Raw genomic sequence first — 27,534 nt, 5'->3', positions numbered from 1 at the left:
GTATTTTCTATGTATTTATGTATTTGTATATCATTGTCTGAGTACCTACAACACAAGCCTTCTTGAGCTTACTGTGGGACTTAGTCAATCTGTCTAAGAATGTCCTGTAATATTTATTTATTTATTTCGTCACTCTCACAATGTAGGTGCTAGACAGAGAGCGTTATATATTTTGGTATCGTTGGCGTGTGTGGTACTTAGCGATACTCTTAAGATGTCTCTCGGTATCTTACGGTATCTTCCGATATATATTATCGCTCCGTCTGTGACGGGCTTAAGAGCTACGCTATGTTATAATATAACTTATTATTAGGGTAAAGATTAAGGTAGTGGATTTACAATGACTTCGGCTTTTTAAGAAAATCGATAATAAGTAATCATTAATATTTTACTTTTTCTTATGGTTTTTGGTTTTTTATTTAATGGCTTTACATATATTTCATTAGGCCGATATTAATAAACAATATAATTCCTCTCGTTGACTTTTAGGACGTGGTAACGAAGTTTAAGTATTAGTAATATCAATAAATATTGGGAAAATCTCATGTTGATTGCAAATCGCTGCAGTCCTTGAACTGGTTTCTTTTTAGTAGGATTTATAGTTAAGGGGCCCACTGATTATCAGTCCACCGGACGATATCGGCCTGTCAGTTAGAACAAAAATTTGACAGTTCCGAAAAACTGACAGGCTGATATCACACGGCGGACTGGTAATCAGTGGGCCCCTTTACGCTCTTCATCACTTTGCAATTGTTTTTAACCTAAATAACAATGATTTGTTAGCTATCAAAAAGTTATGTTTTAAATGGAATGCGATTAAGTAAAATCAAGGATGTATAAATTATGGAGTCGTGTTCACGAAATAACGCCTCGAGCCGGACATCACTCAGCTTCAAGGAATTTGGTCAGCTGTCTCAGCGTGCAGGCGTCCCGGGGATCAACGCTCTCATTGTCTCGGTATTAAGGCAGTGACAGCGAAAATTAGGCTCCGGATTCCTTAGATATTTTTGTATGCACAAAAAGCGCGGAGGGCGGGCGGCGTGGCTCGCTACAACGCCGTATATATATAGACGGGACGGCTGCGCGGCGCCCAGTCGTTCGCCGTCGCTCGCCAGCGCCCCATGTCGGAGCTTGCGCTTTGACAGCTTTCTAGCATTTCTATTACATTTTCACAAATTTCTCTTGAAAAGACTGAACTGATAAACATTGTGTAGGTCGGGATAAATTGGTGTGTTTTGTGGATCGGTTGAGACTGTTTGCTGTGATTCGCCGGTGGGTTAGCTGTCCAGGCCCCTGTCTGCCATTGTTCACGCCGCCAGGTGAGCTTTCATTCATTAAATTTAATTTTTCAGCCAACGTCAAACCTTCAATAATATGTACTATTTCATTTGATTAGCAGTTTAAGGCGATATTTTGTAGTGGTTTTTGCTGTTGTAAGTAATTTTCATAAATAACCCCAAAAAACGGAGATCATTATCAATGCAACCATAAAATGCACAACTACATTATTGTATCAGTGCCATCATATATAGGTGATACTTTTAGATATGATAAAATAATAACTTCAACGAATATGTGGCTTTAGAAACAGACTATTATTGATATTAGGATAGCACTGAATGCGGTGTGATGTGTATGATGACACAGGTAACACAGGTGCATATTATGATGAGATTTGATCATTTGTAATGCATTTTCATAAACTGACAGCTAATAATTACATGTGAAAAAGTTCTGCATATTTTATTAACACTAAAAGGCTCCTTCGATCGACTCAACGAATGTTTACTTAGATATAAACAAACACACGTCACTATACTGGTTTTCCATTGATCTGTCGATTATAACTGGCATTTTTATCTATGGATGTTTACACTGATTCTAGATTTGGGCTGGTCACGGGGGGCGTATCGAAGCACTAAGGGGGCCCGGAAAATTTTACCAACAAAAAAGGTCTGGAGCTGTGAAAGCGCCTCATAGAGGCTTCTGGTGACCAGAGGGCTGGCCAATATTTTGCTCAGCGGATCAGCATTTCCATCTAGCGGGGCAATGCGGCCAGCCTTCTGGGCACCCTACCGAGCGACTACGACTTAGGCCATATTTTTTATTAATAAGTCTTTAATTTTTAAGTGTTTTTTTGAATACTATAACATAATATATTATTAAAAATTAAAAAAAATACAATAAAAAACCAAAACAGTAAAAAAAACAACATTGTTTTTGAAGAATAGATTTTTCTTTGCTAGGGATTCTAAAAACGAAATCAATGTTCTAAAAGGATTCACCCTTTGACACCAAGCAGGTTATGAGCCTGAGGTTTTAAGCTCTGAAATTAGAACATAATATTTTTGATATTAGATATAATGATGCATTGATAAAGACCTGTATTCGGCTATTACCCAAATATTCCTTTTATTACTTCAGAATTAATTGGTTTACACATGTGGCATAATTTTAGCGCGGGCCTGAATTCAGTGACAATAATACAATTCCAATTTTAGGGTTCCGTACGGGACCCTATTACTAAGACTTCGCTGTCTGTCTGTCCGTCTGTCACCAGGCTGTATGTCATGAACCGTGCTAGCTAGACAGTTGAAATTTTCACAGATGATGTATTTCTGTTGCCGCTAAAACAACAAATACTAAAAACAGAATAAAATAAATAATTAAGGGGGGCTCCCATACAACAAACGTGATTTTTTGCCGTTTTTTGCGTAATGGTACGGAACCCTTCGTGCGCGAGTCCGACTCTCACTTGGCCGCTTTTTAAGATAAAGTTGACATTACACTCAAGCTCCTGCGTACACTGATACAGTATTGAGTCAATCTCAAATATCCATTATCGAGGATATCTTATAGTTCTAATGCCAAGGATAGTTGACAAATTCCCTAACCCAAAACCTGGAAGAACACACAAATAGTTATAAAAGCCCTATGGGATATGGGACCAAAAAACAATATAGGTATAGAGGTTGAGCAAGAAAATTTGTATGGCAACATACTGTATGTCAGGTAAGAATGGCTGTATCTGTCAAGAGACTTTAATGATGCACATAACCATTAGTTAAAGCATCTTAAGGTAAGGTAGACTAAGACTGATATGTCAAATTTTTGTTTCAATCGTAACATCATACAACCGTGTAACCATCAGCATATCATCATCATCATTGGCCTTCAACATCAATTCAATCGCCGATCAGTTTATAATTTAAAAAAATATAAAAATAATTTTTTTTAATGATGGTTTAAACAGCGTCCCTAACATTGCGGCACTTACGTAAATGACTAGTAATAAACTAGTAACATTGCTATTCGTTACACATTTACATAAAGGTCACTTATAAGAGATAGACAACAGAATTAGTTTTTATTTTATACCGACCGCGGTACACCTCACCCATCCGTTACAGGAAGTATGACTTCGAGAATCTAAAATGACGAATTGTCATTGCATTCATTTGAATGCCCGGATTGTATGTACGTAATCATGCAAATATTCGAGATATTCATCATTTGAGCAAGACGTAGGTGCAGCGTAGCGTTCTCGCGTCGGTGTTAATAGTAAGCATGTATCTGTCATGGATCATGTTATTTTCGGATATCCTGTTTAACGCCATTTATCCATTACAAATGGTTAAATGGCTACATTAAGTTTCAATATTAATTGCCAGATAAATAATATAAATTGCAACACCAAAGCATGGTAGCTTTTAAAAATATTGATCATATATGACGGGAAATAAATTCCAAACTAGTCAATGTCAAATAGTTTAAATGTATATGATATATGAATATACCTATATCCAAAAACAATAATTATATTCTGTTTGGGACGTTATCTATAAACCCTGCCTGGGCCGTGATGCATAATAAACTACAACTAATATTACAAGCGAAACTCCTTTTCTAATTCCACTTATTAGAAAAGGAGTTCCGCTTGTAATATTAGTTGTATTTTATTATGCAACACGGCCCCTGCGAGCCTAATTTGCATTGCACTGCCTAATACCTGACGCAAGTCTTGGGCAGGTTAGGTGTAAAAAAGTATATGTGTTACGTGGAACTGACACCGTTTTACACCTGCGCTGCCCGAGACTGCGACCCATGAGACCCATGACAACCGCGTGAAAACTGTGGCAATTCGTCGTGAAAACGTTTTTTAAATAAATGAAAATCTACCATGTGAACACCCGTACAAACGAACGTTAAAATCGAATACGTGAAACAACGTGTAGGACGATGTCGTGTGACGATGGATGCTGTTCAGTAGGGATGAAGTTTCACAAAACTAGCTAAATTTATTGCAGCGAAACTTTTCAGGCCTAACAGGCGAACATATCCTCGAAAGCTCGGATAATTGCATTTACTCCCGCCCGTTCGCGCTATGGTGATAAATGGCAATAAATGGATAACCTCCCTTTCTCCTTTAACTATTCGCCGAAGTGCCGAGTGCCGTATTATTTACACCTTCTAAGATGTCAGCGACCTCTATCGACTGAGAGGTTAATTAAATAACGGAAATTATAGTCCGACAAGAAATTGTAGAAAATAAATGAGGGCGATACTTTCTACGTAACAGTCATATTTTTGACGTAACAAGATAAAAATTAAATGAACTGTTCTCTGGTCAAGATCGCATTTACTCGTATATACTTCATACCTCAACTATCAGCGGCGAAACGACGACAAATTACAATTATGCGCGTAGCAACTACCGGAGAAACCCGAGAATTCATCCATTTTCATTACGTACCCCGTGGACACAGGTTTTCCGGGAGGAATTTTTGCACAACTGGAAATTTTCCGAGCCATAAAAAGCGTCTGGGGAGCAGAGATCGATCACGACACAGTTTGATAGGTAATCGCGTCTCAGTACCTAGGATACCATGAGGATACCTTAATGATTTGGCGCTCAGCTGTAATTAACTAAACTGTAGGTTTTTATAGTACTATATTTTTTGTCTAAGTATAATGTTGATTACAAACCGATTAATTTACGGAGCTAGAGAAAAATAAGTAAAAATAACAAATATAAAACGTGAAGGTTAGGACCTGTAACAACCAAATCAAGACGACTGGCAATGACACTTGACATTGACAGAGGCAATCGATAGTTTGACGTTTGATAAGCTAACTAAAGACTAGCGAGAGAAATTGAAAACAAAAAACATATTCGAAAGTCATTCGATACTCTCATATTACGAGCAGACTGGCCGCCATCGATGCCGCCATCGGGATAATTATGTGATTAACGATCACTGATCAGCGTTCAATAGATCGTTACAGTAAAATACCGAACAAACATCCGTTGACGTCCAAACAGATGAAAAATTCTAGGAATTCTTAATCACTTGGGTCATCAAGCCGTTTAAGATATAGGTATAATTAACTATAGCCTTAGAAAGCAGTCTAGAATAACATAACATTGCATTTCTCTACCGAACATCTTCGCCATTACCCACCAAGCAGGAAATACTAATGTATGTGACAAATAGCAAGTGGGGTTAACGAGGACTAGTAAATAGGTTTTTATATTGTTTATATTTTTTAAACCTTTTGTCTATGTCTGTCACTGTATTATTGTTTTATATTTTTAGTTGTCAGTAAAATCTTGTTCTGGAAGTCAGCTTTTCGTTTCTGCTCTCTTTTAAGCTATCGATTTCTTTAAATCTCCACAATTCCCGGACAGGGGTGTTATTTCACTTCCTCAAACCTCATGTAGGTATAAACTATAGGTAATAAGCTATATGCGCAATTTGTTATGATTAATTATGATACCACGTTTCACGTTAATATTGAAATTTAAATTAACTTCGGCTTACACTACACGTGCCCACATTAATGAATAGGGTAGGTGATATTATGAAAACATATCGAGACGATGTTGCTCTTAACTTTTTATGTCAAATTATTTTCCTGCTCGCTAAAAATATTTTGAAAGGTTCTAATCCTGTATTACAATCTGGGAAAAACCAGGATACATTTTAAAGTCGCTCTGCAATATATTATTTCGCGGCTTATAATATTGGCATATGATGTGTGATTTGAGCCACAAGTGCGCGAATAAATAATATGTGATTGGCACGAATATACCATATGCAAATTGTAGAAATACGTAACGCTTTGCAACGAAGATATTTTGGAAAATTTAGTCTTGTGCAGTGCAGGAAATGAGTGGCACATCGTACCAAGTGGTCAATTGGTACCCTTCCAACCTCTTACAATAGTTATTTGTGCAACAAGAGAGGAAAGTTGGTTTTTCTTGCGAGTGTTTATTTTGAGTCCCGAGAAAGCGAAAGATTCAATAATTGAATCACGAGCGAAGCGAGTGATTCTAAGTTAGAATCTTGATCGTAACGAGGGACTCAACAATACGAGATGTTAAATAACTTTGCTCTCGTGTTGCACACATAATTTTTCACCTCAGTAGTGAGAACATATTAAAGGTTAAAATTTATTTCGAATTACACAGAATAATACAGAGAAAAAAAATTGTAATAAAAGTATGAAGTGGCAGTTTATGGCCTTCACTAAATTAAAAAGCTACTTTGTTTCACTCCCTGGAGTGAGGAAAGTCGCACTTTCCTCACTCCAGGGAGTGACGAAAGTAGGCTTGTTCGAGCTGCTGAGGTGAAAAATAATTTACGGTTTATGCTCATACTGTACGTGAAAAAAGTAAATGAATTATGTGGTCCAGGTATAAGTAATGAGCATCCTCATTAGCCTATTCCATCCATATGTGTACTAACAGTCAACAAAACTAATAGGATAGTAAAAGGGGTGCTAAGCTAATAGTTTTGCTGACTGTACATACACTGAAATGACATGTACCTGTACATACTTCATGACTCACCGTGGTTGTGAAATTTTCATAACATTGTTAGTGAACTGGGTCAAGTTTACTAGACATACTGATATTGATGGATGGTTTAGTTGCGCAAGAATGTCTGTCATTTTATGAAAAATTCTTGAGAAAATGCCCTCATTTATCAAATTTGTCTTATTTGTCAAACAAAGAATAATTTTAAACGATAATAATTTTACGTAGTATTTTTTTATGGTCTATAGAAATCGAACGAAATCAAGATTAAAATGTATATCATAATTTTAATAAAAGCTTCCTAACAAATGTATAACAGGTGTTAATTGTTCTACGATCTTCAGGCAAGGCCGGACGTTTAAGATAAACGACAAAGGTTGTTAAGAAACCCAGCCGGCGCATAACAATGGTATCGCAAGCGATGTGTACCCTACACTTCTTGTAAACTGTGTGTTGCTTCGAAGATTAATTATTATAACGGGATATTAGGTCAAGTACGAGTCGTTTTGGGAGAACGTTGCAACATACAACTAGTACAGAGTAGGTATATACCTACCTGATAAATAATACACGCACGGCGTACACTGAGCGAATCGATAGCAATTTTATACCTGTTTGCTTATCAGTGCTTCATGTTATTGATTAAAAACACCGAACCGAAGTATTTAAAGCGTAGATACGTGCTTTGAAACGATATATAATTACGGCAACTATTAAGCTCTTTACGACAAAACTTTGTAAGTTTAAAACCAGAAACAGATGTAACAACGAACAATATGACCGGGTCACGATCCCTTTTTAAGCAGTTCGGTATTTTGTAGGCGAACCTAACGTATAAAGTACCTTTGTTATCGATTCTGTTAGAAACTTTAGTAGACACAGTTACATTAGGTCTAAGTAGATGTTTTATAAGAGATTATATGTACTTTGGATTAGGGTTGAAGGGTAGAAGTAAAACTTATATACATAACGCTTACTATAGTTCAGTTATAACAAAGTAAAATTATATAAAAAATACATTAACAGGATTACTATGTACTTAAAAAATAAAACAACTAAAACTAAACCTAACGAAAAAAAACCCTACCTAAACCATGGCCCTCGGCAAGGTGCCCATCACGCAGGCAGCGTCCCCGCGCTGTATCGCGATAGCAATCCGTTGCGCGAGAAAGCTGCCGGCGCGAGTTCCCTATTGCCTCCTTCAACCGCTTCCCGAGCTCCTTCAGAAGTACACGTGCTCCTTTACCGCACGGCCCGAGTGTCTCGACGCCAAAAGCTACAAACTCGTAGTTATAGTTAGTTTTCGGCAAGCCAAAGACAAGCTTTTGGATATATTTATATAACCATCACCCTTAATAGAGTGTGTGTCGATTAATGCATAGATTTCTGACATGTAGTTAGGCCTAAAGGTCGCGTTTTAAATGTTTTATTAATTATTCTATAGATACGACTTTTCCGCTGTGGTACGACATATTTAGCTACTTGAAACCTACTCCCTCGCCTGAAAATAATAATTGCTAAGAAAAAGTTCTCCTTTTTAGGGTTCCGTACCTAAAGGGTAAAAACGGGACCCTATTACTAAGACTCCGCTGTCCGTCCGTCCGTCTGTCTGTCTGTCTGTCTGTCTGTTACCAGGCTGTATCTCATGAACCGTGATTGATAGCTAGACAGTTGAAATTTTCACTGCTGAAATGCTAAAACAGGTAATGATTTTTAAGGAGACACAGTTACGACGCGGTTCGGCTACTTATAGGTATTCTGATTGTGTTGTTAATGGAAAAGAGTTACCTAAGTTGCTTCCTCGGATCTTTCATTAGGGAAAAGATGTTTCTTTAAATGGCAGTAAAAGATCTTAATAACTTTCGGGGTCTCAACATTACCATTTATAGAATGTTAACACAATTTAGAGCACAACGACTCCTGGGGTCGCCGGTCGCCGGCCTCATTAACGTTCAGACAAACAACTAGTCAAAGCGAAATGCAAAAGGAAACTTTCTTTGCTGAAATAATATTAATAAGCTATATTACAAAATATATTAAAAGTAATCTATAATCTACGTAAGTACCTACCTATACCAGGAATCGACGCTGGAAATTAAATAAGTATCAGATTTATAATAGTTCTGTTTTTTTTATCAAATTCGCTGTTTATGTCAGTTAAACTAATTTCCGTAAATAGGTACGCTCAGGTTCCACAACGACGTGTGTAGTGGAATAAGAAAATTGCTTTGAGCAACGGAAGCTTCGCAATTTGTCACAGCAATACGAAGCTGGATCTTTTATGATACCTTGTTTAATTTTGTAGATTCATACTTTCGTGGTAAAGTACTCCTTCTCGGTTAATTTATCATTTAAAAATCTCAAACCAGTTAGTCATAATATTTGTTTACAGTGTGCCGCAGTTCCATCTGACAATTAAATCAACAATAAAATGGTTGAATCGTACGCCCACTACTGTACACATAGTTTACGAATCTTATGATATCAAGAAAGTGGTCGTAAAATTGTTGCGGCGCGGCGTGGTAAACGTTACGTTTGGCACATGTGAAGTAGACCACGCTTCAAGGTTTCTCGTATTGTATAAAACAACACGGTGCATGCAAACCTAAATAAATAACTTGAGCCATGAACTGTGGTATTTGAACTCGATCATTAGATTTACGATTTGCTTATTTTACATACCTGCTGGACCAGGTAACTGGGGTAGGATATTGAATAAGAGTGAGTAATACTAATAACGCTAGTGTTACTGAGTGAGCAACAAAACTATAACTACTTTCTTACACATTGATAAGAACGAATTTTTTTGCTACGCTCACTATGGAGACCTAGTTACAATAACAAACAACTAAATAGCAAACAACTTGGTTGGGGGATCAGGACCTATCGATTGATACACCTAGCATGAGTCGCGGTAGTAACCCCAGAATTATTTCTGATTTTTAGTATCAAACACAACGTCTAATTGGACTGTTTAGTAATTGACTCTCCTCCAAATTGCCGACCGCCATTCTTCACGGACAACTGTGATTAATCCGATCACTAGCAAGGTTGATCAAGGTTGAGGGCTGCTTGTCATGCGAGTCTTGACCTTCGCCAGTGTCGCGTCAGCGTGACGCGTCCTTGCTTCTTGCCTTCAACTCCTATGGGAAAATCCTGAAGGGCCTATTTGACCCAAAGGTCGCGGCCTTTAACTGAGCGCCTAAGATGTAGGGTGTTAAGGCGTTATGTAAACACTTTGTAAGTGTTGAGCGACTTTTTACTATCAATACTCTTGGGGGGAAAACAGGATCGCATTCCTAGGATGTCTTTGACCTGAACTGTATCTCAAATTACTTATTGAGTTCATACAACCTTTATGGCTTTGATGTAATACTGGAATATAAAAGATCATTCGTATAAAAATATAACAAAGTAAAAATTAATCTTTATACAAATACTTCAATAGCTTCCAGAAATATTGTGCGCTTTACCTGCTTTTAAAAAATTTGTTTAAAGGTGACGAACCTGGCCCCGTGAAAGGTTGTTGTCTCCAAGGCTTATTTATTTTATTACGACTTCCTTTCTTTGATTTATTTTAATATTGTAGACGAAAACGTATACAGGCTGGTATGTAATTTCAAAGTATCTAATTACATTTATTTGGTAAGTGACTAAATTTAAAAAAGTATTTATTATTTCTTTTTGAATAAGCAATTTGAAGTTTGAGTGTAATATGTGCACTAATTTATATTTATTTCTTTTTGAATAGGCAATTTGGAGTTTGAGTGTAATATGTGCACTAATTTATGTTATTAACGGGTCTAACGCGATTAGATTTCATTATTTTAACTAATTTATTATTTATGTGTACAAAATGCGAGAGTTTAGTGTTACATTCAATAGAATATTGTAGTCGGTCCTGCCAATAGCAGAGATTCACGTGACGATCCCCACGGGCCACCCTTGCACAAGCGGCTTAGTAGGTACTTACTACAATTACCAACTGTATATTAGTAAACATAAATAATTGCCAGCAATATGTTAATGCAATGATCGAATGCGCACTAACAATCAATGTAAATAAACACATTTGCTAGCGCTGTAACAATCGCTTTTGCAGCCGATTTAATGATTAGGTGGATTCATTTTATAGTGCGCAACAGAGTACCTACCTTAGGAATAACAAGGCATTTGCTTATAGTTTACACTCCACGCGCATCTGCTTGTTATTGCGATGAACTGGAAAATATTAAAAATGGAAAAAAATCGATGACAAGCTTGTTGCACATCAACAAGATCAATTCATCTAGCGAGATATGCAAACAACCGTTCGCTTATCGGTCACACGTACAACAACGGATATAGGTACAAGAGGAAAAGTTCGTTACAAACTCATCTAGTGCCTATATCCACATCCTGCTGCATGGTCGTCAATGCTTAAATTTAATTTATTTTGGCTACCTTTTCACTACATAGTGTGATGTTTTGGCAGCTCATGACCACAGCCGGTTGATAGATTAATTTTGGCGCCAAACGTAAATAAAAAGTGGCGTCGCCGGCGAGGCGGCTCACTATCAGTATTCCGGTTTAGTGATATTTTAGTGTACACTGTATTTCTGTCACGATGTTACTGTAAAAAAACTGTTTAAACGACAAATTAGCGTTCATAAATCCTATTTTTTACTTTGGTACTCGTATACCGACATAATGTTATAATTATATTCACTAACCGGGAACATCAGTAGCATTGAGTACCTATGAATATGGCAAGGGCTACGGAAGGCACATTGTCGTATAAAATACATCTAGTTATTTGTATAATAGGTATTATTTTTTACTATGTAGGTACATACGTAAGTACCTAGGTGCCAAATATAAAGTTATAGAAATTTTAAAAATAGGTACTATTTTAGACCGTCAAATGTGTATTTTTGTACAAGACATAATGGTAACTACGAAACCCTACACTGAGCATGGCCCGACGTGCTCTTGGCCGATTATTATAGTTTTTATTTTACCGTTCTGTCGCAATGCATGATTTATGTATACATGCCAAATTGCAGCTTTCTAGCACTAAAGATCACGGAGCAAAGCCTCGGACAGACAGACAGACAGACATGGCCTAAAAATGGTAAGTAGGTGAGTAATATTTTTTATGCCAGCCTCTGTCTTACAAATTGTGTCGGGAAAAGTTTTTAAAACGGTGGAAGTGTTTATGTACCAACATCAATATTGCATATTTTATTTAGTATTCATGCGTCACGAAACGACGTAATCTTGTGTGGATTAAACTGTTTACACATAGGTAATGAGTTAAATATATATATACTTTTTAACCGACTTCAATATCATAGAAAGAGGAGGTTCTGTATTCGGTTTGGTGTTTTTTACGGTCCGTACCCAAAGGGTAAAAACGGGACCCTATCACTAAGACTCCGCTGTCTGTCTGTCTGTCCGTCTGTCACATCTCATGAACCGTGATAGCTAGACAGTTGAAATTTTCACAGATGATGTATTTCTGTTGCATGTATAACAACTAATACTAAAATCAGAATAAAATAAATATTTAAGTGGGGCTCCCATACAACAAACGTGATTTTTTGCCGTTTTTTGCGTAATGCTTCGTGCGCGAGTCAGACTGGCACTTGGCCATTTTTTTATAAACGAGTAGGTATGTTCACCGATTACCTACTCCGAGACCCGTGGTCCGATTTGAATAATTATTTATTTGTTCGAAAGGAACTACCTCCAAAGTGGTCCCAAATTAATCTGGTGCTGTTCTGATAATGGGATCCACGAGGAATTGAGGGAACATAAAATGTATAGTGATTTGGGTATTTTCTTAAGAAACTAACACGTTCTCTCGAAAACCACCAATTTGATGAAGTCGACCTGCCCGCGCAGCATGGTTCCCCTATCACTAAGTCCGTCACTTTCGCACTCACATACTTGTTAGAAAGTGACAGGCATGGTGATAAGCGTACCGTGCTACGACCCCTGATGGTGATAATTTTTTGATGATAATGATAATAGTTTTTTAAATGTAGCATGTTCATCGTTTACCCCGACACGACAGAGTCACTTTCACGTTTATAATATTCGTACAGTTGTACTGTGGTTTTTAGATATAAAGCTGATTTTTATACTGGTATTGCTACTATTTCGCTCGGCACCGACTTCTTCAAACCATATCAGTTGGTAACGTTTATATTTAAAAAGGATAATATTTTATTTTATCCTTTTTGAAGTTGGTTTTCTTTTTTCTGTAAAAAGTTTTATAACATATATATATCCAAGATTACAACTTAAGGGGCTACCTGAGGTTTTCATCGAGTTTTGACAAGTTTTGAATCGTATCTCCTACTTTTGCACTACATATAGAATTATAAGACAAGCGGCTATCGGTTCTTCAATCTTTTATCTTCATTTTTGTCTACCGGATTGTGAAAAAAAATGAATACTTATTAATTTATGATTGTTTTAAACATTGTCTAAAAACACTTCAAATCGAAGGTCATTGGGGCATGGGATCCCCTTAATGATTTTTAGAATAATTGAAATGTATTTAACCTTGAAACATTTCGCTAATAAGAAATACCTACTTTAGAATATTTATTTATTTATTTATTTAATCTTTATTGCACAAAAGAAAATACAATCGTACAAAAGGCGGACTTAATGCTGTGAGGCATTCTCTACCAGTCAACCTTCGGGCAAAGCAGATAATATGTTCAAACATATAAATAAATCTTAAAATAGAAAACGATAAGTTAGTACATGCACCTGTCACAGTCTATAAAACAATACAGTAATTCGACGAAGCCGTCTAGACAGGGCAATCGTGAGGGGTGCGAGGGGCGAAGGGTGTACCGCGAGCACCCGAGCTGCACACATTCGCCATTGTTTGTAGCTCGGTACACGTCAAAGTCGTCGGTCCACTGTACACTTTTTACACTGTGCACCTGTTATGATTTATGAATAATAGATCGCTGGGTGGTATTGTTGTCAAGCTGTCCGCCTCCATGGTGTTATTCATCGTATTTTAGGGTTATTCAACTATTTGCGGGCGCGGTGCGGTGCGGCACGGCACTGACGTAGGTTGTCGCATTCACGCTGTAAATATAGACTATTTACTTGCCGCATGTTTTGTTTTTGCCATCGTTTTGCGTAACACTGATTAACGAATAGACAACATTACGAGTACATCCAACAAAAGCAGTGAAAGTCGTAAAACGAAACTTAATTCAATAAATTAACTTTAAACGTTTTAGGAAAAACCTTCAAACCATATATTAGAAAGTCGTTTAACAAAATGAAGTTATTTGTGTCTTTTACGATTCTGACGTTTTTCACTGCATCTTTAGCTTAAGGACGGACGTCATATGAAGCAAATCAAGCCAAATGATTGAAACCCAAACGCGCCAATTAGCGCCTCATCTAAAACCGTTTATAATAAGTTATCAAATTGTGACACTATCAAGAAAAAGTCAACTACTTTTTGATACCTGAATTACTTTTTGAAAATATTTTAATTTGTGTATATTTCAAGTAGAAACACTTCTAAATAAGTTATAAACCAAAATACATTTCATAAATACACTAAGAAAAATATGACATTTATTTTGGCTTATATCTAACTAGCTTTTGCCCGCGACTTAATAAGAATACGCGAATAAGAATAGCGCCTGGAAAAATTCTTATAGCAATCTAAATTTAAGCATAATATGCACACAAATTAGCAGGCACTTCGTTAATTATCTCAATTCCACCCCGCTTTTTACTTTCTTAAGGGATGATTTTCGGGATAAAAACTATCCTATGTCCTTCTCAGGGACTCAACCTATCTCTATGCCAAATTTCATCTAAATCGATTCAGCGGTTTAAGCGTGAAGAGGGAACACACAGACAGACAGACAGACAGACTTTCGCATTTATAATATTATAGTATATAGTATATATACTATATAGTATAATATAGTATATAGTATTATAGTATGGATAGTATGGATTGTGATATGTGAAACTAAGTGCTGATATGTTGTTTTTTCTTATTGTTTCAGTTATTTGAAAATTCCAAATATGAAGGACGAACGTGCGAGTCCGCCGCGGGTGCGCGTCGCAGTTCTCGGCAGCTCACGAGTGGGAAAGTCAGGTAATTACGCTGAATGCTCATACAAAAACAAAATGTACTAACACAGAACGCGCATACAAAAATGTGTCATGTCAAAACATTTTAGATCTCATCACTAATTACATCTTGTGGCCTAATAAATACTACACTCCCTAGCGCGGAGTTTCATTAATTAGTGCTAGTTTAAGTCAGTAAACACACTAGCTGAAATACTCTATAAACTAATAATAAAGGATCCCACTCCTCTCAAAGCGCGTGGGCGCTTGAGCCCTAAGAAAACACATAAAATGCTTTTATGCTCTTATCAAGAACTAGCAGAAGTGTTACAACCCGACCCACTCGGCATTACATAAACAGCAAGGCATACTCCAGTGACCCGAAACTGGTGATGTAATATTGTTTTCTTTAACAACAACCAATCAATCTCTACTAGTGAATTCGTACTTCAACCTGCTTAAAGTCGGTCAACAGCTGAACCAAATATAAGATGATTCATCGGAATATTATCAAGATCCGTCGACAAGACATCATGTCTGTGCTACCTCATAAATATAGACATAGAATTAAATACCAGCATTTAATATATAAGTAGATCAATATTATTATGGAGTTTCCGTCGACGTTTTTATATTTTGCAATTGAAACATTTAAAACTCTGTAATAGCTATTTATAAGTCATTCACCTATTTAAAAAAATCTTACATAAGTCTAGGTAATGTAATTTTACTTATCTCACTAAAACACTTTTTTAGGGTTCCGTACCCAAAGGGTAAAAACGGGACCCTATTACTAAGACTCCTCTGCCCGTCTGTCTGTCTGTCTGTGTCAAACGTGATTGTTTTGCCGTTTTTTGCGTAATGGTACGGAACCCTTCGTGCGCGAGTCCGACTCGCACCTGTTTAAATTTGTATTCATTTTGTCTTTTTTTGTTACAGCTCTTATTGTAAGATACCTAACAAGACGATACATTGGAGAATATCATTCAAATACAGGTAATAAAAAACAGATAGTTAAGCTTTACAAACAGCTGTATAAGACATTTAAATAATTTACAATTAAAATGTATTTATTTTTATTTCAGATTTATTATACAGACAGACAGTTCAAATAAACAGCAGCCCGGTGGAATTAGAAGTAATAGATGTCTCAGGCTCAAACTCGGACAAATTTCCCGCAGAACAGGTGAGTGATCAATAAAGTGTTTTACTGTTTATAAATAGGTTAATTTTCTACTCGAGTTCTCTCCACTGTAAGTGTTAGAACGTTTTCACATTGGCCGATCCGATATCGGATGTAGGATCCTACATCTCCGTAGTCAGGCCGCGCAGGGGCGCGCCCGGGGGGCGCCGCTTTAGCGGTCACGCACACTACAATAAACATTTTGCCTACACATACGCACACAAACTAATATTATCGGTCCGACAGCTGACCCCCGGGCTCCGACATGGCTGAATTTATCGGAACCGCCTTTCTGATATCGGATGACGGAAGGCACCTATGACAAAAACAGCTGTAGGAGAGTGCCATTGGTATTAAGTCCGCCTTTTTGCGTTGTCTATCGTTTTTTAGTAATAATGGTTAATTATTAAAGGTATGAATAAATACAGAGAGACACATATTTCTTAAATTTTACTTCTTTCCGACATCCGATATCGGATAGTACAATGTGAACACGCTCTAAGGCCAATTGGAAGAAGATATAGGTTAAAGCAGTTCTTTACGAGACCTTGCCGCGAATCCAATAGACTTCACCTTCACGTTAAAAGGTTAATTCAACAACTATGGGAAGGTTACTTACGGCTAATTTAAATTTTAAACGCAAATACATCTTAAATAACCAGAAGATTACAGACGGCCTTTTCGAACATCAATAATGATCCTTGATCTTGCATTATAGATCTTGTTCTGTTTACGACGTAGTAAATGTAGTAATGAACATTCATAATACTTAGGCACTAGGTATAGATGTGTCAGATTCAAGAATATCGAAATGTAAATCAAAACATTGATTAATCTCCGTATCAGCTGTCTCAATGAATATGCCCCGGTTATAATTATTCTCATGAATCATTGGCATTGTACTTTGTTCGATTGATGTTGTTTATGATGAATAATTTCTTTGATACGCTCTTGTACTGCACCTGGCTTCTGTCTGCAATGGATCGAAGTAACGATCCCGCATCGCCTTCCGCACACAAAATGGGAGATTAACTGAAGATTAAACTGGCCTTTATGAGTTAGCAACTAGGTTAATCGTCGCTAATATAATACTTACGAGTGGAATAAATTATGGCTTCTAGTGCTCCAGTGACCAGCTAGACTGCTGCAACATGACTCACAATGTTTACGTTCCAATACGTTAGTATGTACCGAGTTATTCTCAATTCTTCAGGAGAAAGCCCAATTAAATTATTTCTAGATTGTTTTAGCATAATTTTGTAAAAATGTACTTGCTAATAATGTGTACTTGATATTGCGTTTTAATGCACCTCAACGTTCATCTCCTGTTATAAGTAAAATATGTATAATACGCGATATTACAAGCATTACGAATCCTAAAACACTTCCATTAAATATTTGTAATATTTAAAAACATTTGAAAAGGAAAGTCCTTGTCCAACAGGAGTGGGCGAGCGGGCGGTTAGACATCTAATCGATGGGAATCAGAAGGATCCATTACAAAGCTTTACTTAATGCTACCCACGCAGACTTGTCTTGCATACATCAAGCTACTTCGGGGTGGTTTTGTTATAACCTATACAGGAAGGAACTTAAGTTCTTGAAAGGAAATAGCGTGTCGATCGATTTATTATTAAGCAGTCTATGCTTCTTGCTTGCTTTTCATGCTTATTTAAAAATCTGTATCGAATATGTTACAATGTGTTCTGTTCTTTATATTTACTTTATATAATATTACAATATACCATCAACCGGGGTGAATAGGGACAAAACTTGAAATGTGATTTACCTGACAATTTCTTAAAAAATGCCCACACAAACCATATTCTATAAAATATACCTACCTACTATTGACCACCAAAGCTGTAAAGGATTCGAAACGTCGGGATGTATTATAAATTTAATATACGCGATATAATCCGATTTCATAGTTTTATTTCATGAGTAACTATCGCGGTAACCGAAGACAATATTATATACCTACTATTATTTTCAATCGAATGATACAATTTGTGTGAGTATTTTTGAAGAAGTTGTCAGGTAAATTACATTTTAAGTTTTGTCCCTATTCACCTTAGCCGTCGCTATTCACCCCGGTTGAGGGTAGGTCATAATTTATTGTCGCTGTTACTAAGTGCCGTTATTATTAGGGGTCTATCTATTGTTATCTATACAATATACATGAGGAACATATCTATTAGATAAATGTAACATTATCTTATGACGCTCACCCCTTAAGAGGATACTAAACGTTGTTACCGTGGTGACATTTGAGATTCATAATCCACTTAACCCTAAGAAAGTTCTACGGGCTTGCTCGGAGTTATTAATTTTATACCGAGTCCACATATTCAGCCAACGTAGACCAATCTAAGGGACGCAGCTATGCGGTGGAATGAGATAGCAATAACGCATAAATGCGTCCCTTAGATTGGCCTACGTTGGCCGAATATGTGGATGGCCCATCATTTCATGCAAGTTATATGGCGCGAAATGGAACTTTAATTTACGAATTACGTTTACTCCTGAGATATTCATTTAAACTGTATAGTGTGTTTAAGGGATGATGACTACTTGTTTTATTTTAATTAACGCAAACGATTATCACCTTGGCTAGGCACCCATTTTATATTTAAAAAAAGATGGACGTCCATCTAAGAAATGATAAAACTTATGTATTTTTGGGCAACTTTCGTTGCAAAGCGAAAATAACTTAAATTATCCACTTTTTCATGCTTTTTTAGGGTTCCGTACCTCAAAAGGAAAAAACGGAACCCTTATAGGATCACTCGTGCGTCTGTCTGTTTGTTTGTCCGTCTGTCACAGCCTATTTTCTCCGAAACTACTGAACCAATTAAGTTGAAATTTGGTATACATATGTAAGTTTGTGACCCAAAGATGGACATGTAACGTAAACAAATGAATGTTAAACACGGGAGCCACTTTTGGGGGGTAAATGAAAAAATTAAAAAATAAAGTTTTTCTAACTATATCGTGTTACATATCAAATAATAGAGCTCATTGTGAGAATCTCAAATATATTTTTTTTATAATTTTAAGAAAAACAGTTTAGAAGTTACTCAAGAAAATAGGCAAAAAATGACCATTCCCCCCTTTATCTCCGAAATTGTTGGGTCAAAATTTAAAAAAAAAAATACAAAATAGATCTTTACCTATAGATTACAGGAAAACCTATTAGAAATGTGCAGTTAAGCGTGGGTCGGACTTAAATACTTAGTTACTAATACTTAAATACATTTTACATAAAAAATACATTGTTTAAATTGTGTAATGCACTGAACCCTTGGAACGCGAGTCCGACTCGCACTTGACCGGTTTTTTTCTACATATATTTAACATGAGTGAAATAGTGAAAAATAAAATACATAATATATTTACCCTCATCTCAAATACTGAATGGGTCTAAGCGTCAACAACACGTCTCATGAATGAGCTGCGAGGTCATTAGCTATTTTTGAAATGTGGGAGTGATCGATCAGCGTTGGAAAGCAATTTGGTTTAATTTGGCCCAACAATGAGCATCGCCAATCACAGTCGTCCGGCGTCGCGACGGCGGGGGCGCCCGTGAACCGCCACAGTCTAATTTTAGCACGGAATGTTGGCTTCCACCCGTAATTAATCATTTATGTCTGAATTCTGAGCTTTTTACGAATAGCATAGCTCGGATTTAGAAAATAATCAATCAAAATCTCCCGAACGATTAATAAAGGTACGGTACAGACCGGCTTTCAAAGGTGATTCACGGTATATTCCGCCCACGTTTACAAACAAGACAATAACAGGAGGCAATTTAACTTACTTCAATAACAGCTCAAAAGCGCGCACATGGCTTTTCTTATGAAAGGTTTAGATCTATGTCACGAGTAAATGTAAAATTTTGCTATTCGTAATCCATTAACTCCTCAAAAAGTGCAAAATGATTTTAGTGATGTCAAAACAAAAACGCGTTGGTGTGACAGTAAGCGCCACTTGCACCATCCCACTAAAGGAGTACAATTTGACACTGGGTTAGCGGTTTAACCGGTTAACCCCGGGTAAGTGGGATATTGCAAGTGGCGCTAAATGTTACAATGATTACTTACAGTGATTCATTGGATCAGTTTTCTTAGGACACTAGGTGAAAGAAATGCCGGACAAAAAATGTATAAGACTCGCGTTTTGTAAACATAATTAATGTCATTAAAGGGTCTAACGTGGTGGTCTAAAGTTTCATTATTTTACCTTTTCTCCGACGTTTCAGCCAGGTTGCACTTGCAATTGAAATCTGCGCCATTGGTTCCAAAAAAGTGTTAGATCACTTTTCAGAGCTGCTGAGTCAAAGGTTGAAATAGCTATGTCGATTGCTTGCCTGAACGACGGTATAGGTAATTAAATTTGCCTGTTGAATAATATTCCTATGATCGTTAATGTTAGATTTTTGGTTTCAGATCCAATGGGCAGACGCATGCCTGGTCGTGTACTCGGTGACGGATAGGAGCAGCTTCGAGTATGCCACGGAAGTCCTGAAAGCCCTGAGGAGAACCCCCGCCACCGCAAGCCCGGCGCACGGGCCCACGGGTGCTAGCACACCCATGCCCCTAGCCCTTTTAGGAAATAAGACAGACTTGGACCATTTGAGACAGGTCAGTAGAGCAATGAACGTACTTTAAACAATGTTAAAAGTTTAATATGACCTTTAAAGATAATAAATTTAATTCTGACCTATGCTATTAAGTCTCTCTGCCAACGCAAAGTTGGATTCACAATTTGCTAAATTAAATCAGCCAGTCCGCTATGACATGTGGGCGGCAGAATCAACGTATTTGTTACAAAAAATAATCAAATCAGACTCACATTTAGTGACAATTTGTAATATTGTTCGTTTTCATTACTTACTTTATGTATAAATACATAATACAACTTATTTCTATGTCACACTCACTGACTACAAATGAATATGCTGTGAATCTGTGGGCAGTAATCATCATTGATTCTGAGATCCTCTCGGACCGAACATCAATCATAAATTTTTAGGGATTAATGTAAATATTATTAAAAGAAAAGTCAGCCAGCGGGCTTGTGAATGTAGCTTTTTTTATTGTCCGCCATCTTGATAAAAGCGTAAGCTCCATTAATATTGGAGGCGTATTTAGAATTTATTAAATATGATACTTCTCGCTACGATAGCCGCTTATGAGATGAACGTTTTTTTCGCGACAATAAATTACTGCGCAAGCAAAAAACACAAATATAAATATTGTGCATACACGAATAAGTAGGCAATTGAATACAAAGCGTTAATACGCACATTTCATATCGCTACACGTGTATCCGCGATTCAAGTATTCACGAATGACATTGTTCCCATCTCCATGAAACATACGTCAGCATTCAGTACACGAACAATAGCGGGGCCCTGGTGGTGTAACCACCATTCATATGTCACAAACTCCTATCTGTAAAAGTTCAATTTTTACGTTTTGTTCACTCGACTATAGCAATTTTGATGAGGCATAACATGGGTTGTAGATAACATTGACAAATTACACAAATACATTCTTCGAACTTGAATCGATTAGGATTACAATTTTTCGTCACCAAAACAAAGTACTTATTAATGCAATGGTCAGTTATCTTAGTGCGGAAATTGTTTTCTCTTGACTGTTTTGAGTATTACCAGACTAGCACTCAGTATCACAACTATAATTTTGTTCAATCGCATAATAATCTAAGTACTTGTAATAAAAACTCTCGGTTACATAATTTAATTGACCTAAAATTGCAAACCAGAAACCGACACATTTATCAAAGAATTGTATAACAAACTCGTAACTAAATGACTTTCCATCAAATTTACGGCAAACTCGGCTCGGACAGGCAGTTACGTAACGGGGCCAACCCGAATGAACGACCAAATTGAACAGAAACTTTGCTCCAATTACACTGTTAAAGAGGAGGGATAACCACGTTCAAATTAGATTTGCGATTATGTTTTGGTAATTTAAATATTAACACGGTTTACTGTTGTTATAATTAATTTAAAGTAAAAGTTTAAGTAGGTGTATAAATACGTAATCAAATATTTTATCATCAGTTAAATATGTATACATCTATATTTGGTCAAACCAAATTGTCAGTAAATAAGAACAAATAAAACTATACTCATCCTTTTCTTTTGGGTAAGTAACTAGTATAAGACAAAGATAGTATGATTCTCTCTGTCTATGTTTGAAATGAGACAGTGCTTTACAAACTATATGTAGAACTTTTGAAAGTGAGTCACATTTCACTATTGCAGTTATACCATAAGTATAGTCTGCAACTTCTCAAATGATTTTTACGGCGCGTGCGTCACTCACACACAATGGCACACAATGGCCGACCTCTCGCACAAAAAATACAATAGTTTTTGTTTAACAAATTACTGTCTTAAGCGTAAAAATCATTTGTGAAGATGCAGACTATAACCGTTAGTTCATTCGACGTAATTCGTAGCATACCGTAGCCGTAGCGCGTAGCATTCTACGAGTAAGGTCACAAGCAGCGAAAAACAATTCGTAGCACATAGGCGCACTTGAAAGTCATGTGCGTTATGAACTTTATTAACAGGTTATGAATTAGTTCTGGATCAGTTATGGACTTATGGATCTAAACTGTCAGTGTTAAAAAGTGACATTTCTTCAAACCAAAAAAACGTCACTTTTGACATTGACAGATCAGATGATCGGGATGTATTATTAATTCAATATACGCGATATAATCCGTTTTCATAGTTTTATATAATTGACAGATCAGATCGATAATTGATCGAGATCTAATTCATAACCTGTTATTAAATTTCGGACACGCCTGACATACACTGCCGATGTTTACGTAGCGCTACGCTTGTTGCCGATCCCAGCATTATCCCGCTTTGTAGAGGAAAGAGGTCTATTCAGGCAGTTATTTCTTCTTATGCAACGGTTACGGGTGTGATTTGTCAGCTGTCAGCATTGGCATTTATAATTGAAGAAACGTCACTGTTGACAGATGGCAGATCATGCCTATAACCGATTCATAACAAGATTTTTAGTTCGAATCGCCCTCACGGTTACAAAAAAAAAGGAGATTAAAATTGAAATGTTGGTTATTTTACAGGTAACGACTCAAGATGGTCAGAGCATAAGTGCTGCCCATAACGCATCGTTCAGCGAGGCGAGCGTGGCCGACAATTCCGGCGACCTGTACCGCTGCGTGGACCGGCTGCTCGCCGAGGTGCGCACGCCTCTGCGCACACGCAAGTTCTCCGTCACCAAGATGCTGGGCTCTCTTATAGGTAAAATACAATACTACATTAGCTAGGTAACTTGTCAAAGTTTGACTTTCGAATCGAAACCTAGCAATTACATCGATCCGGCAAACTCAAAGCGTAAATAGCTGGTCTCATGGTAACGTCGCAGAAAAGTCTATTATGGTTTAAACTGGGTCAAAATATTGAAGATTCTGGCTATAAATAAGTTATATGTTCAACAGAAGTATTTTACACAGGTGGCGCCACGAACAACAGCCAAGCGAGTCGCAGCGGATCGATGGTGGCGTGCCCGCGCGTGCCCACGCCGTCGCGGCCGCCGCTGGCCGCCGCGGCGCCCTGACCGCCCGCCGCGCCCGCGCACCGCGCGCGTTGATGCCTCGCCGGCGCGGGCGCCGTATGGCTGGCCTGCCTGCCCGTGCCCACCCGCTTCGCCGCCGCGCCGCTCTCTGCCACCATGTGATTTGCTACTCGTTACCGTACTTCAGTCGGCCTACATTGATGTACATTTTAATGAACTGAATATACTTGTACAGATCTGATTTTAAAGAAAACTGCAAGAGTTTGTGAGATTTATGTGTCGACTAATTTTCAAGTAGGATATGGTTTAAGAATAAAATTGTTAAAAATATTGAAGTTAGTTGAGGCATAATGGTAAAGTGCACCTTTAACAAACAATGGTGCTGATCTCTATTGATGAAGGGGAAGTCAACCAGAAGAGAACAATGAGTAATATCATGAAAAGTCCACGTCATACGGAAAAAATAGTTATAGACGTATCTGAGATATATTCTTAATTGATGTTGTACCTAATCATAAGCGAGTAACTTTTCGAGATACTCATCCATATTACGGTGCAGTAAGAAGTTGGAGGACAAGAAAACACCGTTGCTGAACATTAGCTATCTCACCAAACAAGCCAAAGATGGTAATTGCTAGTCTTACATTAATATATAAATTATGAAATTGTAAATATATTTGTTATAGTTATAGATAAACATTTAAGATAACCTAATAACCTAATATAGATGTTAATTTTATAATGTTCTGGCAGCCGTATCATGATTCGATAAAGCATTCAGAATTCGCACTTTTGCTGAAACTAATGGTTATTTTATCGATGGCGATTCAAGTCTGTCATTGTACAGTCGAGTTCATAAATATGTATAAATTTTTCACCTTATTGCAAATATTGCAATTGATTAAAGTGAAGAAATTTATACATATTTATGAACTCAACCATACACATACTGGGTATTTATATATAAAAGAAAAATAATTCTGCAGTAAAGAGAAGCGTTATGTTATGAAATTTTTGATGGAAGTTAACTACTGTTGATATAATTAATGGTTTTAAAATTTTATTAATAAATAAGACAATAAATCCCATACCTACAAAAAAAGTTTACTATTATATATATGTAATCATTGAAAACAGAGTATTAAACAATATCTCTCATCTCCATTTTATACCCATTACTAAATATAATAACTCCTCATTGTCTTGATAACAAACTATACAGGTAGGTAAGGTACTTACCTACGCACTCAAAATGTTCTTATATTCCAAATGATGGAATAATAAGATTTTGTAGTATATCAGTATTTGCGTAGCTGTCTAAATGTCTACATTATATCTCAAAAGTATACAAACCAAAGTATCATTATAATATGTAGGTAATTCTCTTAATAGATTATTCAATTTCTGGTCTAAAATCTGATCTTAATCGTTGTAAAGCAACTATTATAAACCATGAACCTAGCTTTAAACTAATGATCCAACATGTCTAATAATTTAATATATGTCTCCCATATATATGCTGTTTAGAAATAAGGATATATGGACAAATATCTCGTATCTCGATGTCTTTGCTTGTTATAGAAAAAATACAAGGGTACGAAACTAGAATCTAGTGAAACATTGTTTGTTGATATGTGTAGATAGGGCTCAGAACTGTGCCAAAAATGGTAACTATTCGGATACTAGGTGAACAAGTGTGATATCTACACTAAGTGTTATATTAGAAAAAGGGTGTTCTGATTCTTATGTAGGTACCTAGCCTATATACTTATGACTATATGCATGTACTCTAAATAATGGCCTAAATGAATTTTAGTAGGTAAGTGTATACTCTTTCTTACTAGTTTTCTACTTTTGCACAGTATTAAAAGTCTCATTTTACTTTGTCCGTATAAACTTGCTTCAAAAATAAAAAAAATACGTCAAACTGTCTCTACACCTACAAAATCACTTGATGTTGGTGCTGTTATTGTAAAACTAGTCCTTGTTGTTAACCCATAAAATAGTATTGAAGAAGATGTTAGAAGGCAAATTTAATGTTAATAATGTTTACAAACAGTTTAAATATGTGGTATAAGATGTGCACTTGTGCTTGGGGTATTTGAATTTCCGTTGACCCTATATCTGTCCAATAAATATTTATGAAATATAAAGCTTATAGTTAGCTGTATTTATAAATTATCTATATTTCTCAACATAATACCAACAATCATGACAGTTTGGGTTTCTTTTTATAATAAAATGAATTTTATTTCGGACATAAAGGACATAATCTTTTGATCTCTTTGATTGTTCCTAAGTTCTGATGAGATTTGAGATGGAAATGTAACGGTATACTTAATAAAACTGTGCCAACTGATCGAGAGCCATAGTCGATATGACAACGTACATACATAACAAAACCACTGATGTTGTTATCATTAAAAGTTATTAAATATTTGCTGCCGATTTTATAAGCTGATGTATGTTATTATTCAAAATATACCAAAAAATATGTAAGTCTTAAAATAAAATTTTGTGTCATCAGTGACAATTATTTGGTGATAACAGGGATCGTAACCGGAATAACTTAAAATCAAAATATCACGCAGCATTCCAAATATTTCTTTGATATTGAAGAATGGTATTTAGGTAAGGAGTATCAGTTATCAAATCACCTAAATGAAATGGAAAAATATACATAAACAACCGAGATACCGAAATATGAATACCGGTTAATTTGTATGAAAAATATACCGGTATTCGATCCCTGGGTGATAATAATAACGATATGGTGAGCTGTCAAAAAACGTCAGGAAATACTTAAAAACAATAGGTACCAGTACGTACATATTCCATGGGCGTGCATTGCATTTATGTGTTGATAGTATAAAATATGATTTAAAATATAAAGACTAAAAAGTCGGAACTGATTGGAATAAGTTGTAAATAAATTTTAATTGTCTAGCTTTAATATGACATATTTAAAATAAACTTTATTAAACTATGATTTGTTTTTATTTAAACTGATATAAGACCTTGACACCTTGGTCATATGTCATATTATAAGATATATGTGATAAATATCCCAGAACTTAGTTACTTGTCGTATATTTTAGCGTATAAAATCTAGGTCAAGAAATGTCAACGCAAAACCTATGCGACACATGAAACCAAAATATTTGCTCTCTATAAGTTTGTACTCATTACTTTGTAGGGTTCCGTAGTCAACTAGGAACCCTTATTAAATATTAATTCCACTTTAACATACAGGAGGCCAATACTGATTTAACAATTCGTTAAGGATCTTATATTATTTTGATACGACCGTGACAATCGCTTTCGCTGATTGGTGTTCGCGAAATACTCGTACAAGCACGGTCGTGTCATGCTCACTCATTATTGGCGCGCGCGAGATAATGACAGTAATGACATCGAAGGCGAATTTTAGAAAATTATAAGTATCTTGACAGTAAATATTTATTTACAGCTTGATAATAAAAAAATATGCTACTGTATCCTCTGTTCTCAGCTTGACTTTCTATAAACAAATAATTTTACATAATCCATAACTCCCTTGGGGGTTAAACCAGTTATGGGATGGGGCAGTAGGTAATAGCTGCATACGCCTGCATGGGATTACATACTTTATGATATGAGCAAGTATTATGAAAATATTATTTTAAAATTATTAAATTGTTTGTATAGTTGTTGCAATTTTTAAAAAGCTGACATTCCGGAATTCGCAAAAAATATTTACTGCCACATAATACACATAAATTGAGCAATAAAGAACATAACCGTATCCCGTTCTCAATCCCTTAACATCATTGCTATCATTACGCCAAAGATAT

The 27,534-nt window shown here is 36.3% G+C and overlaps 1 protein-coding gene across 2 annotated transcripts; it reads left to right on the top strand.

The window, feature by feature from the left end:
• Positions 1-952: 952 nt before the first annotated feature.
• Positions 953-26,688, top strand: LOC134740746 (ras-related and estrogen-regulated growth inhibitor-like protein). Of its 2 annotated transcripts, none has more exons than XM_063673343.1 (7): positions 953-1,319; positions 14,863-14,954; positions 15,869-15,925; positions 16,015-16,115; positions 20,561-20,755; positions 23,250-23,427; positions 23,625-26,688. In XM_063673343.1, exons 2-7 carry the CDS (start codon positions 14,882-14,884, stop codon positions 23,741-23,743), a joined length of 723 nt encoding a protein of 240 aa, XP_063529413.1. In that variant the 5' UTR covers positions 953-1,319; positions 14,863-14,881; the 3' UTR covers positions 23,744-26,688. The 2 variants fall into 2 exon arrangements, with proteins under 2 accessions (XP_063529413.1, XP_063529414.1); XM_063673344.1 differs by having other exon boundaries at positions 958-1,319; positions 23,640-26,688.
• Positions 26,689-27,534: the final 846 nt, after the last annotated feature.

The sequence above is a fragment of the Cydia strobilella genome, chromosome 4 (genome assembly GCF_947568885.1).
Source record: "Cydia strobilella chromosome 4, ilCydStro3.1, whole genome shotgun sequence".
NCBI classification, from domain to species: domain Eukaryota; kingdom Metazoa; phylum Arthropoda; class Insecta; order Lepidoptera; family Tortricidae; genus Cydia; species Cydia strobilella.
Note: the sequence above shows the minus strand (reverse complement) of the source record. Positions and strands in the feature narration are given on the sequence as shown.

Coding starts and splice junctions, on each gene's coding strand:
- LOC134740746 (XM_063673343.1), top strand. CDS start 14,882: ATGAAGGACGAACGTGCGAGTCCGCCGCGGGTGCGCGTCGCAGTTCTC. Junction 14,955..15,868: donor CTCACGAGTGGGAAAGTCAG/GTAATTACGCTG, acceptor TTTTTGTTACAG/CTCTTATTGTAAGATACCTA. Junction 23,428..23,624: donor GATGCTGGGCTCTCTTATAG/GTAAAATACAAT, acceptor TATGTTCAACAG/AAGTATTTTACACAGGTGGC.